The 15,676-nt window shown below is 33.6% G+C and overlaps 2 protein-coding genes across 9 annotated transcripts in view; one reads left to right on the forward strand and one right to left on the reverse strand.

Moving 5' to 3' along the window:
• LOC106164440 (protein hu-li tai shao) overlaps window positions 1-7,697 on the forward strand; it is a 30,637-nt gene extending 22,940 nt beyond the window's left edge. The window contains exons 15-20 of one of the 8 annotated variants that reach the window (XM_013542336.2): window positions 1,345-1,419; window positions 1,734-1,943; window positions 2,824-2,883; window positions 4,368-4,436; window positions 5,128-5,219; window positions 5,547-7,697. In XM_013542336.2, the coding sequence (XP_013397790.1) occupies window positions 1,345-1,419; window positions 1,734-1,943; window positions 2,824-2,883; window positions 4,368-4,436; window positions 5,128-5,219; window positions 5,547-5,720 (680 nt within the window). In that variant the 3' untranslated portion in view covers window positions 5,721-7,697. The remainder of the gene's footprint in view (window positions 1-1,344; window positions 1,420-1,733; window positions 1,944-2,823; window positions 2,884-4,367; window positions 4,437-5,127; window positions 5,220-5,546) is intronic. The other 7 variants (XM_013542339.2, XM_013542340.2, XM_013542341.2 and 4 more) reach the window with 7 other exon arrangements.
• Window positions 7,698-12,750: 5,053 nt separating this feature from the next.
• Window positions 12,751-15,655, reverse strand: LOC106164465 (ras-related protein Rab-24). The gene is made up of 7 exons (XM_013542390.2): window positions 15,004-15,655; window positions 14,694-14,762; window positions 14,277-14,423; window positions 13,870-13,969; window positions 13,544-13,594; window positions 13,242-13,307; window positions 12,751-12,989 (listed from the first exon to the last, which is right to left on the reverse strand). The coding sequence occupies exons 1-7, from the start codon at window positions 15,121-15,123 to the stop codon at window positions 12,940-12,942; spliced, it is 603 nt and encodes a 200-aa protein (XP_013397844.2). The 5' UTR covers window positions 15,124-15,655; the 3' UTR covers window positions 12,751-12,939.
• Between the last annotated feature and the right edge of the window lie 21 nt (window positions 15,656-15,676).

Here is a 15,676-nt window from a genome sequence, read left to right on the forward strand (position 1 = left end):
GTTAAGTACAGGGTTTTTAAGATGGTTCACAATGTGGTTTTCATTAATATTTGTTCCATATACTAAGATCTAAACAAAAAAAAAAACATTTGAACAGCTGAAAGCTATTTTATTATGTAACCCGAGCTAGATTTATGAGTCATTACTTTCTAAAGGTTCCACAGATAAGACATGATTGATTGCCATGTGCCATTGTGTTACACATTATTTATACAAACAGTATTCCATTTCAAATTTCTTTTTATGAGATACATTTATTTGTGCATATTTAGGGTTCATTATTATTGATCTTGGGTCAGATATACATATATATTATATTAATTTCCTCATGCTTACTCCTATCAATGTAAACGATTCTATAATCCCAGGGTTGCTGACTTTGCACTTCTATAATATATTGATAATAGGAAAAAATATCTGCTAATTAAAGAAACCAATCCTCTAAAGTGAGAGTAACTGTCAATGTGACAAGTTAGCAACCCTGTTTCTACATGTGCAGTTAGTCTAACCATATTACCCACCACTGAGGCATGTTGTTAAATGAGAATGAGAAGTGGGGTGATTTAATGCCTTGATTCAATCTGATTTTTTTTTTTTTTTTTTTTTTTTTTACAAGTTTGAAAAAATTGTGGCAGGGCAGAAAAAAATTGCAATGGGGGAGAAATGGTGTATTCATACTAACCTGGGCCATTTGCTTTTATGGTTAAAATTTAGGGAAATAATAAATTGTATTGAATTGTATGAGAGCATGATGATGATGATAAAGATAGCGCTTTCTAAGCTGCGTTTAGTGATATTTGAAGTAGTGGTTGTGCTAGAGATTCTAAGAAGCTGGTTCTGACATACCCTGGGCAGTGATGTTCTGCAGTTTCTGACTACATGGCTACTATGGGATCTTGTGGTCTTCTATTTGCACGGCATAATTCAAGACTTCATGCACTAATATGTGCTGCTTTATATTGCATTCTCAAATTTCCTTCTCCAAGTTACAGGGAAGTGTTGCTTCTGATAATTGGGTTTTTTAGAGGGGAAAGGGATATATGCATGGGTTCAATATTAATTTTCCAGTTTTGCATATAACAGCAAGACTGTTAGTTTTATATATTATTATAACCTGGCAATCAAAATTAGCATTATGCCGAAAGATTTTGACAAGTGGGACACTAATCCAAAATGTTGAGATGTGATTCTCATGGTGTATTGGGGCTGTGCTTTGCAGTACATATTCAAAGCTTTCCTGTGCTTGTACCAATATCCTGGCATCTTGGCTCCCTTGCTTGCAAAGTAAATACTTAAAACAAATGAAGGACACATCTATATAGAACTGTTCTTCTCTGTTGAAAGGCCATAGAGAACCAACACCACCACCCACACCAGAGAAGAAGGAATCTGCCCCTGTGGCAGCATCAACACCAAAAGGTAGCTGTATTTGTGATGAAAGTGCATGGCTGATTCATGCAGAGATATTTTGTTAAGAACAGGGGATGGGGGAGGAACGTGATAGGGATAGAGAAAAGGAGTAGAAGAGATATCATGGATAGAACAAAGAATGATTGAAATTAGTTGATATTGATGATAGAAAGTTGGTTTTCTGGGAAGGGTCATGGTTTCCTAATTGGGTTTTACCACATTTTTCCATCTCATAGATTAGATTGCAGTATGCGCACAGTAGTTGCTTTTATGTTGTGCTGTTGTGAATATTTGTTGCTGATGTGAAGTGTCTGCTGCTATAGTTCGCACTCCGTCGACTCCTTCAACGGGGACACCAACCACCCCGAATCGTCACCACCGACCCAGGGGGCACTCGTTTGAAACGAACATTGATGACGTCTTTGATGAAAGAGCCCCATCCACTCCCAGGTCCGCGCGTGAAACCAACATTGATGATGTTTTAGATTCTCCGCCAAAACCTAAGGCTGTCAGCACTCCGCGGAGAGCTGCTGGTAATATTGCAATGCATGTGCGGTGGCGGCTAGGGGGAAATATATTATGTATATAATCTACTTTGTTTTAATCCAACACATTTATTTACAGGACTTGTTTTCCTCTCTGTGATTGGTGATATATCAACTATTACTCAGATGTGTATTTGAAATATGCATTTAATCAGTATTTAATGATAATGTGATTAATTATGTTAGGTCTAATTTAGCTTTAAAATAAGAAGTTAATTGACTAGTCAGTAACTTATGCCCTAGATCTACAAAAAAAATAATTGTCAAAATATTAACAAAGGATATCTAATAATAAAAAATTAAATTAAATATTTAATACAGTAACTTGACTAATTAGTAACAAGATATTGATAAGACAATTAACATTAATTCAAGTAACATGGCATTGAAAAATAATACTTAAGGGTTTGTTTTTGTCATTTCTGGAATGGTGATAGGTAATTACTACTACTGTTATAATTATGAGGGAGAGGCTATTGACATGTTAAGAAACATAATCCAGTGTAGCTTCTTTATGAACATTTGTTTTATGTTTGCATTGAACATGCATTGTGTTACATTTGCATTATGTTTTATGTTGGCATATTTTATTTGTTTTGATTATTATCATTTATACATATAATGTGCTTGTGATATTGTGTTTGCCTGTATGTTGATCCTTTGCTTGGATTTCAGTAATGATTTGACTGGTAGTATCTCTTTTTATATTATAAGCAGTATCTCTTCATATTATAAGCAGTAAACTTTTCTTTAAGTAATTGATGTATAATACACCTGTATGTTGAACTCATAGTATCACCTATATAATTTCACCATAGCATGTAGATGTATTGGCATGTGACTTTTGTTGTTGTATTGCATGTATCAGAACCCCCAGCTGACTTCCAGAGGACTAGCTCTGCCAGATATCCACCCAGAAGTCCAGAGTGTAAGTGTTCACCTCCACCACTGTTTTTCCCTTCTCTAATAACCTTCTAATACTTACTAAAAGCACTGTTACTGATATGGTGGTCTCTTCCTTTTCTGCAACAGTAACTGTTATTGTGGGATTAAACTGTTGTCTGTTTTGGGGGAGAACTCATTTAATGCTATGATATCAGTTTTCAGGGGCTCTGATGAAAAAAGATAACTTTAGTTTAACATAAGTGAAAAGAAAGAGAAAATGAAGAGAGAAATCACCAGTGCTATATACTTCTTTCTGTTGCTTCCTGTTCTAACCTAGACTGAACTTAGATCTATTCCTGTTTGACTTACTAACCCTCTGATGTGTTTTTTTGTTGGCAGTTGTGCGTGAAACATTACTGCTTACATGGATAGTAGATAATTAATGTTGTAGCAGCCCACCGTCTTTCTTTTGTTTACATAGTTTTATTAACTTTCATGGATTGCATGGGTTCATATTAATGATCAACTAATCACTCTCACATATTAAAAGCACACCAAAAGCAAAACTGATGTATAACATTAATAATATAACAGTATTTCCTTTAATGTTTCCTCTGATTTGAAAACAAGTCACCTATATAGACCTACATAGTGCAATTTAGTATTATCAGATGCTGTTGCTACTACTAGTTATAAAAAATGAATGTATGCTATACTAAGAAAACCATGATTAGTGTGGTACAGTGATAAAGATGGCTTAGGGCTTCAGCAGTATTTCTTCTGTATCACAATAGGTACAGGCTAAGGCAGTCTGGTATAGTACCTTCAGCTAGCTGTGTACTAGTATTTGACTGTATAGCCTATTATACTCCCTATAACAAGGTGATTGGGGACTATGTACATTAACTATATTACACACTAGGGTAAAATGCTTTTGATCATATTCTGGATTGATGACAAAGCATGCTGGTGTTTTCTTACTCACTTTGATTCACTTCTCACAGTGTTCAGCAGTTAATATAGTACATTTGCATATATATATATATATATATATATATATATATATATATATATATATATATATATATATATATATATATATATATATATATATATAACCTAGTTTTGCAGTTGAGGCTTTCTTGGCTTGACAGGGCAACATTTAACAAGAAAAGCTTATTATGGTTTTATATTATTATTTTGGCAGATTTTCCTTTGGCATTAATATTTATTACATTTAGGTCTAATTTAGAATAATGATTTGTTTTCTTTTGAAATACTCTTAACTTTATAAAGTTTTGTTTTTAATTTAGGTTTTATCTACCCCTTACATTGCATTAGTCCTAAAGTTGTGTAATGGTAATAATTAGTCTGTTTCTTTTGTATGCATGGTAATGGGCCTTGATGTAAAGTGATAATGGATTGTTCACAGTGATTTATTTTTGTAATAGACAGTTTATTTGAAAAGAAGTGCTTGCCACTTTCAAATCTTTTTGCTGATTGCATGATTTTTGCATTGTGCTATAGTGGTAGAAGATTTAAAGCAAAACTTTGAGCGATCAAAGTCTGAACGCATGCCAAAGAAAAAAGGAAGAGGTAAGAGATTATTTGAAACTTGAAAAGAAGAGCAACTTGCACAAGTACTTAGTACAGTGTATTATAGAACTGCACTATTTATGAATAGAGCACTTTCTAGTAGTGAGTTTCTGCATTTTGGTTTTAGTTTCATTTACTAGTCTGATATTTCATTTAGTTTGTATTCTACCTTGAATTGTATAGCATGTGACCTGAACATGTGGTTGCCATGACTGTGCATCATAGAGTTAGAACAGTTTGTTAAAACACACACCTTGTAATAGCACACAGGTTTGTGGGCTGTGAGTTCTCAAATGCCCTTAACATCGCGGGTTTACCATACCTAGTATAAGCAAGTGATAAGTACCTGAGAATGATGAAGTGTTTGGATAGGGTTTGGCAAAACAACGTGTTTACTTGTAGTGGTGCCATTTGTTGGTTGCAGTGACTTATTGGGTTCATAAGGTTTGCAGTTTGGGGAAGTACATGTGCTGATGTTAATGGGAAGATAAGAAATTGTGCAGAGACGTACGGCTTCCCGAAACATTCTTTATTCATGTGTGTGCAAGTTCTTGGTGTGGAAAGCTGTCATAAGGATTGTAGTTCTATGTTTGGGCTGTGGTGCATATGGAAAGAATCAGATGTGCAAAGATAAAGGGGGAAAAATTAAAATCAATTTTAAAAAGTAAAAAAAAAATATTGCTAATTGTAGGTGAAGTGGAAGCTGGCTCCCCTGCCAAGTCTGACACCATGCGCTCCACAGATAGTGCTGGAGACACACTGGATGAACGCAGCAGCAAAGAGGTGAGGACCCAATGATTGATCAAATTAATCTCTTTTCAAGTGTAGATTAATGTAGAAAAAATCAGCTGTACATTTGAATGCATTGATTTTGAGAGGTGCATAGTTTTAAAGTGCTTCTCTTCTTCACTGCAATCTTCCATGGTTCTGGTAATTGCAGTATTATATTCCTTACATCCATGAAGCAATTCTGTTAAAAAAAGTTTTATTTGAAAAAAGTTCTGGTTTGAAAATTGTTATTTTGGTATCTCAGGTTAAAGGTGATATATTTTTATTTTCTTATTGTGTGGTAGACCTGAACTTGAAGGCTCTTGAAATCTTTCATTGTAGGGGTCACCAACCAAGGAACCAACAGAATCTCCTACCAAGGAGAAGAAGAAGAAAAAGAAGCTCCGACTGCCATCCTTCTCCAAGAAGAAGAAGGAAAAGAAAGAGAAGGAAAAGCACGAAAAGGCAGATAAAGAGAAACCAACTGCTCAAACAGCAACACAGTCGGCAGTGTGAGCTTCTCCTCAGCAGCCATTTATAGGGCACATTTCTACAACTGACTTCTCGCATGTGTAATATTGTTGTACATTGAAACTATGCTGAAGCCTTATTAATATCAATTTATGATCAATGTCCAGTACATATATATACATGTAAAGTTTTGGCAGCGGATGAAAAGAAAAGGTGATTGATATAGATGGTCAGTGCTATGGCTAGCTTCAATGTGGGGACAGTATGGTCAGTTCAGTTTTTTTCTGTGGGAACGGAGAAATGGATCCTAAAATATTGATGTATTTCCGGGGCCTACTTTCTTAGATACACAAGCGCAGGATTATAAAGGACTTCCAATAAGCTTTGTCCAGTGGATTTTTGCTCAAAGCATTTTAAAACCAACCTCCCCGGATTACATTAATATTTGATGATGAACATATTGCAACATATATGAAGCTAGAGCAGTGTGGCTTGTTTTTCTTCCCTTTTCTCTAGTGATGACCATGAATACAAATTGAGGGGATCGAAGAAAGAAAAAAAAGCAAGAGATTTCCTATATGCAGCTTTTATAACCAGGGGAGGATATATATATTTGTGTATGTGAAAATACCTTGCTTTTGTTAACAGTAAAACTCAGATTCCATCAGTGTATTACTACAGTTAGGAGGGCTCATTCACTATCAGGAAAGATGGAAGAATTATCGTTTCGCTATTGTTGTCTGAAAAGCCGTCACCCACAGTCACCCTGGTTTGTTTCGTACATTTTTTCTTTCCATATCTACCCTGTGTGTGTGCGTGTGCAATTCCAGCAGGGCCCTGTGCATTGGCAAGATTGACAAGTTTGCAAGGAAACTGCGCGCTTATTTTTACATATTGATGGCAACAATGTTATAATTCTATGATATCAGTTTTTTGTGTACTGCAGGTCTGAACAATATCAGCCACTGTATATTGGATAATCACAAAGCATTGGAAAAAATGCCTATAATTTTTTTTTTTTTTTTCTGTTTTTTATTATAGAAAATTTCTGATAATTGTTTGTATTGTGCATGCATTGTAAATGTGTACAGTAGTTTTGCTCTTCTTACACTTATAGGCTGCTTTGCAGATTAGTGGAGATGCATATATATATATTAGTGTAGTATGGTAGATCTTAGCTCCCTTAAGATGAACTACCACTATGGTTAATTGTTAATATTTTGTATTTGGAAAAGTGTTTTTATGTAGGAGTTTGTAGCTGTGGCAACATTGATGTCATGGTTGTGGAATGTGCCAACTTACTGCTTTGTCTTTGTTTTTCCTTGAATTCTCAGTGCACTTCTTTCCAGAAGAAAATGTTTTTATGGTAGGAGATCCAAGATCTTATTACAGATAATGGGGTTTAAGATACTTTAAGCTTGCTTTAGTAGATTTTAGGTCTTTTTCACTGTTATTTTTAATGACTGCTTAAATAGCAAATGCTTATGTTGAATGCTGATGAAAGGGAAAAATTACAGATCACATCAGTGTTTTTAGAATAATTACATGTAAATGAATTTTATTACTGAATCAATCTGCTGTATCTAAAGCAGCGTACCATTTAAGAAATAACAATTTTAGATTTTATATTTTACCCCTACAATTTTTTTACTACATGTAGTGTTGTAAAGATGTCCCCTCAGAAATGACACCTTTCACACTTAGACCCTTTAGTTCACTGCCAGCAAAGCAAGAAAAGTGTAAGATAAATTACCAACAAGGTCATTACAGTGGAGAAATAATAAACATTGCTTAATTTTACAATGAAGCACACAGCAGGAGAGAATATATCCTCGTAACTCTATTGCTACTCATGATAGCAGTTTTGTATGTACTTTAATAAAACAAAAAAAAAAGGAGTCTATTCTGCTCTGTGCTCCAATGCAGTAACAATGCTTCCGACTTGCCTGGTTTGACATTGTAAATGTTGACTAAAAAGCTTCTAAGTTCATCATGCTGTGTCAATAAAAATGTGGATAACCATCCAGTGGGTTCCTTGTGTTATTATTTTTATGTACAGACACAGATGTGTCTGTACATATAGCCATCATCTGCGTCTGTCGTCGCCGTCGTCGCCGTCGCCATGCTCTTTTACCGATAACACGATAAGTGGAAAACTGTTTTTTCTTTTGGCTTGAAACTTACAGAACTAATGAATATTCATAATACGCAGGTCAAGTTCGAAAATCAGCATGATCGGGTCACTTATAGGGAATTTATGCTGTTTTTTCACTTTTTTCAGCATAAATGAAGCACCGATAACACGATAAGTGGAAAACTGTTTTACTTTTTGGCTTGAAACTTACAGAACTGATGAATATTCATAATACGCAGGTCAAGTTCGAAAATCAGGGTGATTGGGTCATTTTTAATGAATTTAGGCTATTTTTTCTCTTTTTTCAGCATAAATGCAGCACCGATAACATGATAAGTGGAAAACCATTTTACTTTTTGGCTTGAAACTTACAGAACTGATAAATATTCATAATACGCAGGTCAAGTTCGAAAATCGGCATGATTGGGTCATTTTTTAGTGAATTTAGGCTATATTTTCTCTTTTTTCAGCATATATATACAGCACCGATAACACGATAACTGGAAAACCGTTTTGGCTTTTGGCTTGAAACTTAGAGAACTGATAAATATTTATAATACGCAGGTCAAGTTCGAAAATCAGCATGATCGGGTGACTTGTAGGGAAGTTATGCTGTTTTTTTTTTACTTTTTTCAGCATATATGCAGCACCGATAACACGATAAGTGGAAAACAGCTTTACTTTTTGGCTTCAAACTTACAAAACTGATGAAGATTCATAATCCGCAGATCAAGTTCAAAAATCAGCATGATCAAGCCATTTTTAGGGGAGTTATGCTATTTTTTCACTTTTTTCAACATATATGCAACACTGATAACACTATATAAGAAAAACAGATAGGCCAATTGTCATTATACTTACAGGAGTGGTCAATCTTACTAAAATGCAGGTTGAGTTGGAAAATCAGCATAATCTGGCCATTATTTTAGAAGTTATGCTGTTTTTTCACATTTCCTCAGATTCAATTCTTAAGCATGTTAACAGTCTCATTATTTAACTAATAAGATACGTAAAAGTGTTTGTTTGATATTTCCTGCATCTTTACAACATTGTTAGTTGATTATGTAAAAATGATGGTAAACTTGATATCGTGTATTGTGTAATAAAGTGTCAAAAATGGAAATAAACTCATATCATATCATATTGCAGTTTGTTAGATTCAATCATCAACTATGTTCAGAATCTCAGAATGGAGGAAATTGGACATTTAACACTGTTCTATTGATATTTTTCCCATCTCATCAATTTTCTTAGTTGGTCATATAAAAATGGAAGTATACTGTTTATTTTGTTTTGTTTAAAAAGTGTTAAAATGGAAATAAACCCATTTCAGAACAGTGCTGTCTTTTTTACAGTTTGGCATTTTTAAGATGTGACTTTGAAGTTCCATGAGCCTGCAGATCTTTGCTAGTCACATTTTCTGAATATCCATGATACTAATATTTTATGATTAAAAATTGATGGTCATTATGCTGTAAAACATTATGTAATATTGCATCAAAATTTGAAGAAACCCCTATTTTGGACACTGCTCCCATGATGACCATTTAAGGAAAGTCATGTCACTTACTGTTCTCAAACTTACAGGAAAGAAACATGGGACTAAAATACAGCTTCAGTAGGCAATGCAGTCTGTTTGGTAAATTTTTCTGGTAGTTAAGCAGTTTTTTTGTGAAAATTTAATTTTTCACATATTGGCATTTTCAATGTATGACTTTGAAGTTCCATGATCCTGAAGACCTTTGCTTGTCACATTTTCTGAATATGCGTTATACTAATATTTTATAATTAAAAATTGATGGTCATTATGCTGTTAAACATTATATAATGTTGCATCAAAATTTGAAGAAACCCCTGTTTTGGGCACTGCTCCCATGATGACCATTTAAGGAAAATCGTGTCAATTACTGTTCTCAAACTTACAGGAAAGAAACATGGGTCTAAAATACAGCTTCAGTAGGCAATGCAGTCTGTTTGGTAAATTTTTCTGGCAATTAAACAGTTTTTTGTGAAAATGTAATTTTTCACATATTGGCATTTCCAAGGTGTGACTTAGAACCTCCACGGGCTTGAAGACCCATGCTAGTCACATTTTCTGAAAATTCATGACACTTATATTTTATTATTAAAAATCGATGGTCATTATGTTGTTAAGCATTATGTAATATTGCATCAAAATAGAAGAAAACACAATTTTGGGTGCTGCTGCCTTGATGACCATTATGGGAAAACTGTGTTACTTATGACTGTCAAACTTTCAAAAAAGAAACACAGGACTAAAATGCAGCCTGAGTTGGAAAAGCAGTCTAATTGGCTTCTTTTTCTGGAAGCTATACATTTTAGTGTAATATTCATTATCTTTTTGGCATATTCATTGTGGGACTCAGAGCTCCCATGAACATGAAGCCGAATGGTAATCATATTTTCTACATGTCCATCCTATTTATAGTCAATAAACAAAAATTGGTGATAATTATTCTCTAATTTATTATGTAATGTTACATCAAAATTGACAACAATCTTTTTGCACTGCTACTGCAAACATTATGAAAAGAAAACTGTGCTACTTATTATCATTTTTAACTTACAAGTACGATTTTTAGGATTGGCCTTCAGCTCATATGAGAAAACCAGCTCTATTGGATTATCATTTTTATTGAATTTATGCATTTTTTGTGAAATTTTCATTTTTCTCATTCTGGCACTTTCTAAGTATAAACTTGAACTCCGATGGGCCTGAAGCCTTATGCTTTTAATTTCGTCTGTGTTACCTGTTGTGCATAAGTTGATGTTGACTGTGCAGTTAAACATAATGTATTATTGCATCAGGATTGGTAGTCTCCTATTTTGGGCATTATGGTTTTGTGCTTTTCTTTAAGTGCGACTTATGGGCCTAAAGACCTTTGAGTGGGTCAGTCTGTAAATTACCCTTGGGTATCACTAGATTAATTTCAGAGTTATAAAGTCATTTGCCTTAATAGGCCATTAAATGAGATTACATAAAACACACTTGTTGATATTTCCCTGTAAACTCCCAAAGGTAAAGCTCTCTGCTAGATTAATAATAAGGAAGCAGTGATAATTATGCAGGTAAATTTTGTTTAATATTGCAAATAAGTTTTAAATAATATATATATATATATATATATATATATATATATATATATATATATATATATATATATATCAAACTGGAAGATTAAAAGTTTGAATAGCATCTTCATTGGAATTATATTTACCTCAAGCTCTGCCAAGGAGGTCATATTTTCACCCCCGTTTGTCTGTCATCCACATAACACAAAAAGTTATGGACTGATTTTGCAGAAATTTTCAGGAACTGTCGGAAGTGGGCCAAAGAGGACAATGATTAATTTTTGGTGGTGGTCTGGAACAATAATCAATCAATTATCAATAATAATCAACAATTGCTGCCTTGGCAGAGGTCTGCACTCTCAAAGTGCTTTTCTAGCTTTGTTATGTTTTCCTTTATCATTTTTTCTCAAACACTTGCATTTGTGACTTTTAACTCTCATCTGCCTGGGGCTCTGCACATTTTCTGTATTTCCACATAAGCAGTTGTATTGTTTTTTATGTCTTTAAACATTATGTAATATTATTTTATGCACTGTCATCATTTTTCAAATATTGAGAGTTTCATAATGTGAATTTGAACTCTCATGGTCCTGAAACTAATTTTATTGAAGGGGTGGACCATCTTCTGGGTCTTCCTGAAGACAGTCAGGTTATTAAGTTTATATTGACTGGTATCTATTTTTTTCTGTTGGAAGACCATCAAAATGGAGGATGGATCAATATAGATACTTTGTAATACTGTCAGAAAATATCTCTGGGTCCGCTCCTGTTATTGACCATGTTACCTGTTGTGCAAGATTAAAATTCAGTGTTGACTGACAGTGCTATTATAAGCATTATTTATTATTGCATCAAAATTGACAAAATGACCTTTTTTGCATCTTTATTTTCTGTTTTTTGTCTGTACATTTGACAGCTTTGCTGCCTTGTTTATAGATGAAAGTTTTAATGTAGAGGATTTTTAAAAGCACTTCCAACTGAACTGCAAAACTGGATATGGTGTAGTTTGTCAATATTGTTTTATTTCTCAAATGTGAAGCATGTTATTTATTCCCTAGGAGTGACATTTATACAAATGTTATTAACATAAATAATATACCCTATGTAGCACCTGTTTTATTAGAAAAACAGACATGTCCTCTGACTGCACCCAAATTCAAATTATTAAGAAATTTACAGTAATCAAAGATAATAGCCTAAACTAAATAATGAATACCTGATTAAAAAGGATTTAATATGCCTAAAAGATGTGGAGTTTGGGCCCTAACTTCTCTCTATTCTTTTTCTTGGAACTTGCCTGGAGTTTGGGCACTGTGCTTTAATTCTGCACCATGAATTAACATTCATTTTAAATTAAGAATAAATCCTTAACAAGACATTTATGAAAAATTATCTAAATATGACCATAAACAGATTGGTAAAATATTGAAAAAATAACTTGGATTTTAAATGACAATGAAAGCTTGTATCACAGGTTTTGCCAATACTCACCGCCCCCCCCCCCCCCCCATTCCTTAGTCGAGGACTAAATTTCTATTTTCATCCTCAAAAAAAAACATTTTATCATACAAAAATTGCACAAGTGTATAGGTTGCAGGTAGCAGAATGTCTACATTTATATTGTTTTGATTCATTTCCATGTCTAGCTCTAAATTTGCATGGCACATTTAATATTATTTAACATAATTAATTTGAATCACTAAGAAGTACAGGTACAGCTGCAGTATAAACTGCAGGCTTAAAAATGGTGCAAAAATGAGTAAAGCTAGTGTATTTACATACCCATTTTCTTATCTTGCTCCCTGTCAGGAGTCTTAGTTAAAAATTTAACTGGACACTAGATGGTAATGACATATGGATGGTTTCATTCATTCAACTCTGATTTCTGCTTTGTAGCAGCCACTGCCAAAATTCTTCAATAAATCAAAGTCACAAAAACTTGTGTCAGTCCTTAAAATCACCCCCATTCTTCAATATAAATGCATAGGAAGAAAACTAATATGTATATTTAATATACTGTAATGGTCCAGCTGGCTACTAACAACATCTCTTTTTCTTTGTTGGCTCTTGTAAGTTAAGTGTGTCCTCTGAAACGATGAAAAGGGAAGTTGTAATTCCCATGTGAAAATGATGTTGCTGCCACGAAACAGATTAAAATTTTTCTTGCTCAGTGTAACAGGTTATTCTTTCTCTTATGTTAAGATTGTAAAAAAGTTAATTGTTTTATAAAAAGACTAAATGTTTTTGCCTTCAAGAGGCAATATCTAACCTTTTTTCATGTTGTTTATAAAAATGTTCTATCATCACAGTAATACTTGATGGCATAAATCATTACTCACTTTCCTGTTGTTGCTTATTTACTGGATCCATCATATAATCTTCAGCTATTTTTAAAAATAAGTTTCCTAAGAAAGGGAAAAAAAGGAAAGATATATCATAATTTGTTTTTCAAATTATCTGTACAGAAGATCTGACTCTAGAGCAACAATTCACTTGGAATGTTTCCTTTATATCAGTATGGTAAAAAAAAGTTAATTTTTTCTATACCAAACAGCAGGATTCTCAGCAAAATACATTCTTTCAATGTCACTTTTTCATTTATTCTGCACTGTGTCAGTAAAAAAAAACTAGCTCCACTTACTTATGTTTTCACCTGTTTTGGCAGATGTTTCAAATACTTTGGCTCGTATTTCTGAAAAGCACAAAACAGATTTTGTCAAGAATGCACATAACTGGTCATATATATCTATACAGTAAATGTTTGGGGCCTCTCTTACAGAAGTATCAATTATCAGTTACCACTATATATTTTCTATTTGGTCACCATTATCAATGCACCAATCACTATCATCAATGCTCCAATCAAACATTTAAAACAAAAATAAATAGAAAAATATTCTCATAAAATTTTCACATTTAAAAAAAAGATACAAACAAAATATAATATTGATTCAATGGAGAGCTCACCATCAGCATAGTCTGTGACCATGTGATAATCTACTTTTCTATTATTCTTATTTTCATCAACAAGGTCCTTCTTTGTTCCACAAAGGTAAATCTTGCAGTTCTGTAAACGATTTATTGAAATCTTTGGTGACATACTAGTTATTTAAATACTCAATCCAGCATGTTCATGTTAGCCCTCACTTTGTAATCCTAAATATTAAAAGAAATGTTTGTGATTGAAAACTGTCCATATGTATTCATAACTATTACAATAAATTTAAGATACTTTAAGTATTTATCTGATAATCATTACTAAAACATAACAAGAAATGTGCACAATTTCTGCTCTATCAACATGGCCAGACAAAGGCAAAAACAAAACTTACAGACACTTTTCATATCTGTACATAAAAAGTGCAATTTGTTACCTCTTCATTATTTCTCAATTCCTTCACCCAAAAACAAACTCTGGCAAAACTTTCTGAGTCTGTCATGTCATAGCACACTATGGCAGCTTTGGCCCCTCTATAATATATCCTACTCATTGCTTCATAGCGCTCACTACCGGCAGTGTCCTACAAATAGAAAATATGCATCACTGATTTGAACAATATTGATAGAAAGTGTGTACATAATTCAAAATTTATACAGTTAGACTTTACTACCAAGATCTATCTTGTTACCCATATATAAAATAAAGTTTTTATTGTGATCAATAGTTAATGACGTACTCTTTCTACATTATGACATTTTGCATTTGCAATGTACAATTTCACTTGTATTTCTAGCATGATTCTATTTTTATTCGAAATAACTACATGTAATAATATTTAAGGGCATCTCACCCATATTCCCAATATTAAACTTTTCCCTACAACTTCAATTCTTTTGGCACCAAAAGCAGCCCCAATGGTCTGGAATGAAACCACGAATTTCTTTTATGCTATTTGACAATATAAAATAAAAATCAAAATATTCAAACACTCAATTAATATATCGTCTATGTGACTCATTAACGTTTAAAGATTACTGATTGTGGCAAAGACACTTTAAAATGAAAAACAGGATAGTCTAAATATAGGTATTTGCACTGAAGACATTTTACCATAATGATTTTGATAAATATTTTTACAGATTTTAGCTAGGTTTACTCACAGCCTGGTATGGGGCTTCTCCATGAAAACGGTCATGTAGGAATCTCTCCACCAGACTGGTTTTACCTCCAAACTCCTTGCCCAGGAGGACTATTTTCATATCAACTCGGCTTCCACTCATTGTCAATATTTTTCACTCGTCTTATCTTTAGGTCCAGTGTAAGTGTATGACGTACGTAGTGGGAGCAGATCGGAAACTTAATGTACCGGTACTGTAGTCTAGTGACGTGCTATGGTCCTCTGCCAGGCGCGATGTTCAGCCCGATCGAAGTTCGCACATCTCAGTTATCTGGCTGTATTTCTGTTTATTTGGTTACCTCTAGGCATCTGAGACAATTTTTGTCAGAAAAACATGTGTGTTGTTCCACAATAACCACAACTTATGTTGTGAGCGATGACTCAAAAATAGAAACCCAACTCCTATTTGTGCATTAACGCTGATTTCAAAACACGACAACCATCTCTAAAAGTTTAGAAGGTGCGTGATCCTCTTATCTCTGAAAACGTTATTAAATAACTGCTTATTTGATAAATTGAGCTTATAACTGCCTGTATGTTAAACTGGGCATAAATTAGACTTTCAAAAACAGATGTTTACATACTGTCTCCACTCTGCAGTCGACAAAATTTATCAGACCGGAAGAGGAAGCAAGGGAGGCACTTGGCTATATAAA

The sequence above is a fragment of the Lingula anatina genome, chromosome 1, assembly GCF_051362555.1.
Source record: "Lingula anatina isolate TDL-2025a chromosome 1, LinAna3.0, whole genome shotgun sequence".
Taxonomy (NCBI): Eukaryota; Metazoa; Brachiopoda; class Lingulata; order Lingulida; family Lingulidae; genus Lingula; species Lingula anatina.

Coding starts and splice junctions, on each gene's coding strand:
- LOC106164465 (XM_013542390.2), bottom strand. CDS start 15,123: ATGAGTGGAAGCCGAGTTGATATGAAAATAGTCCTCCTGGGCAAGGAG. Junction 13,595..13,869: donor GGTCACAGACTATGCTGATG/GTGAGCTCTCCA, acceptor TGTGCTTTTCAG/AAATACGAGCCAAAGTATTT. Junction 12,990..13,241: donor AAATAAGCAACAACAGGAAA/GTGAGTAATGAT, acceptor TCATCGTTTCAG/AGGACACACTTAACTTACAA.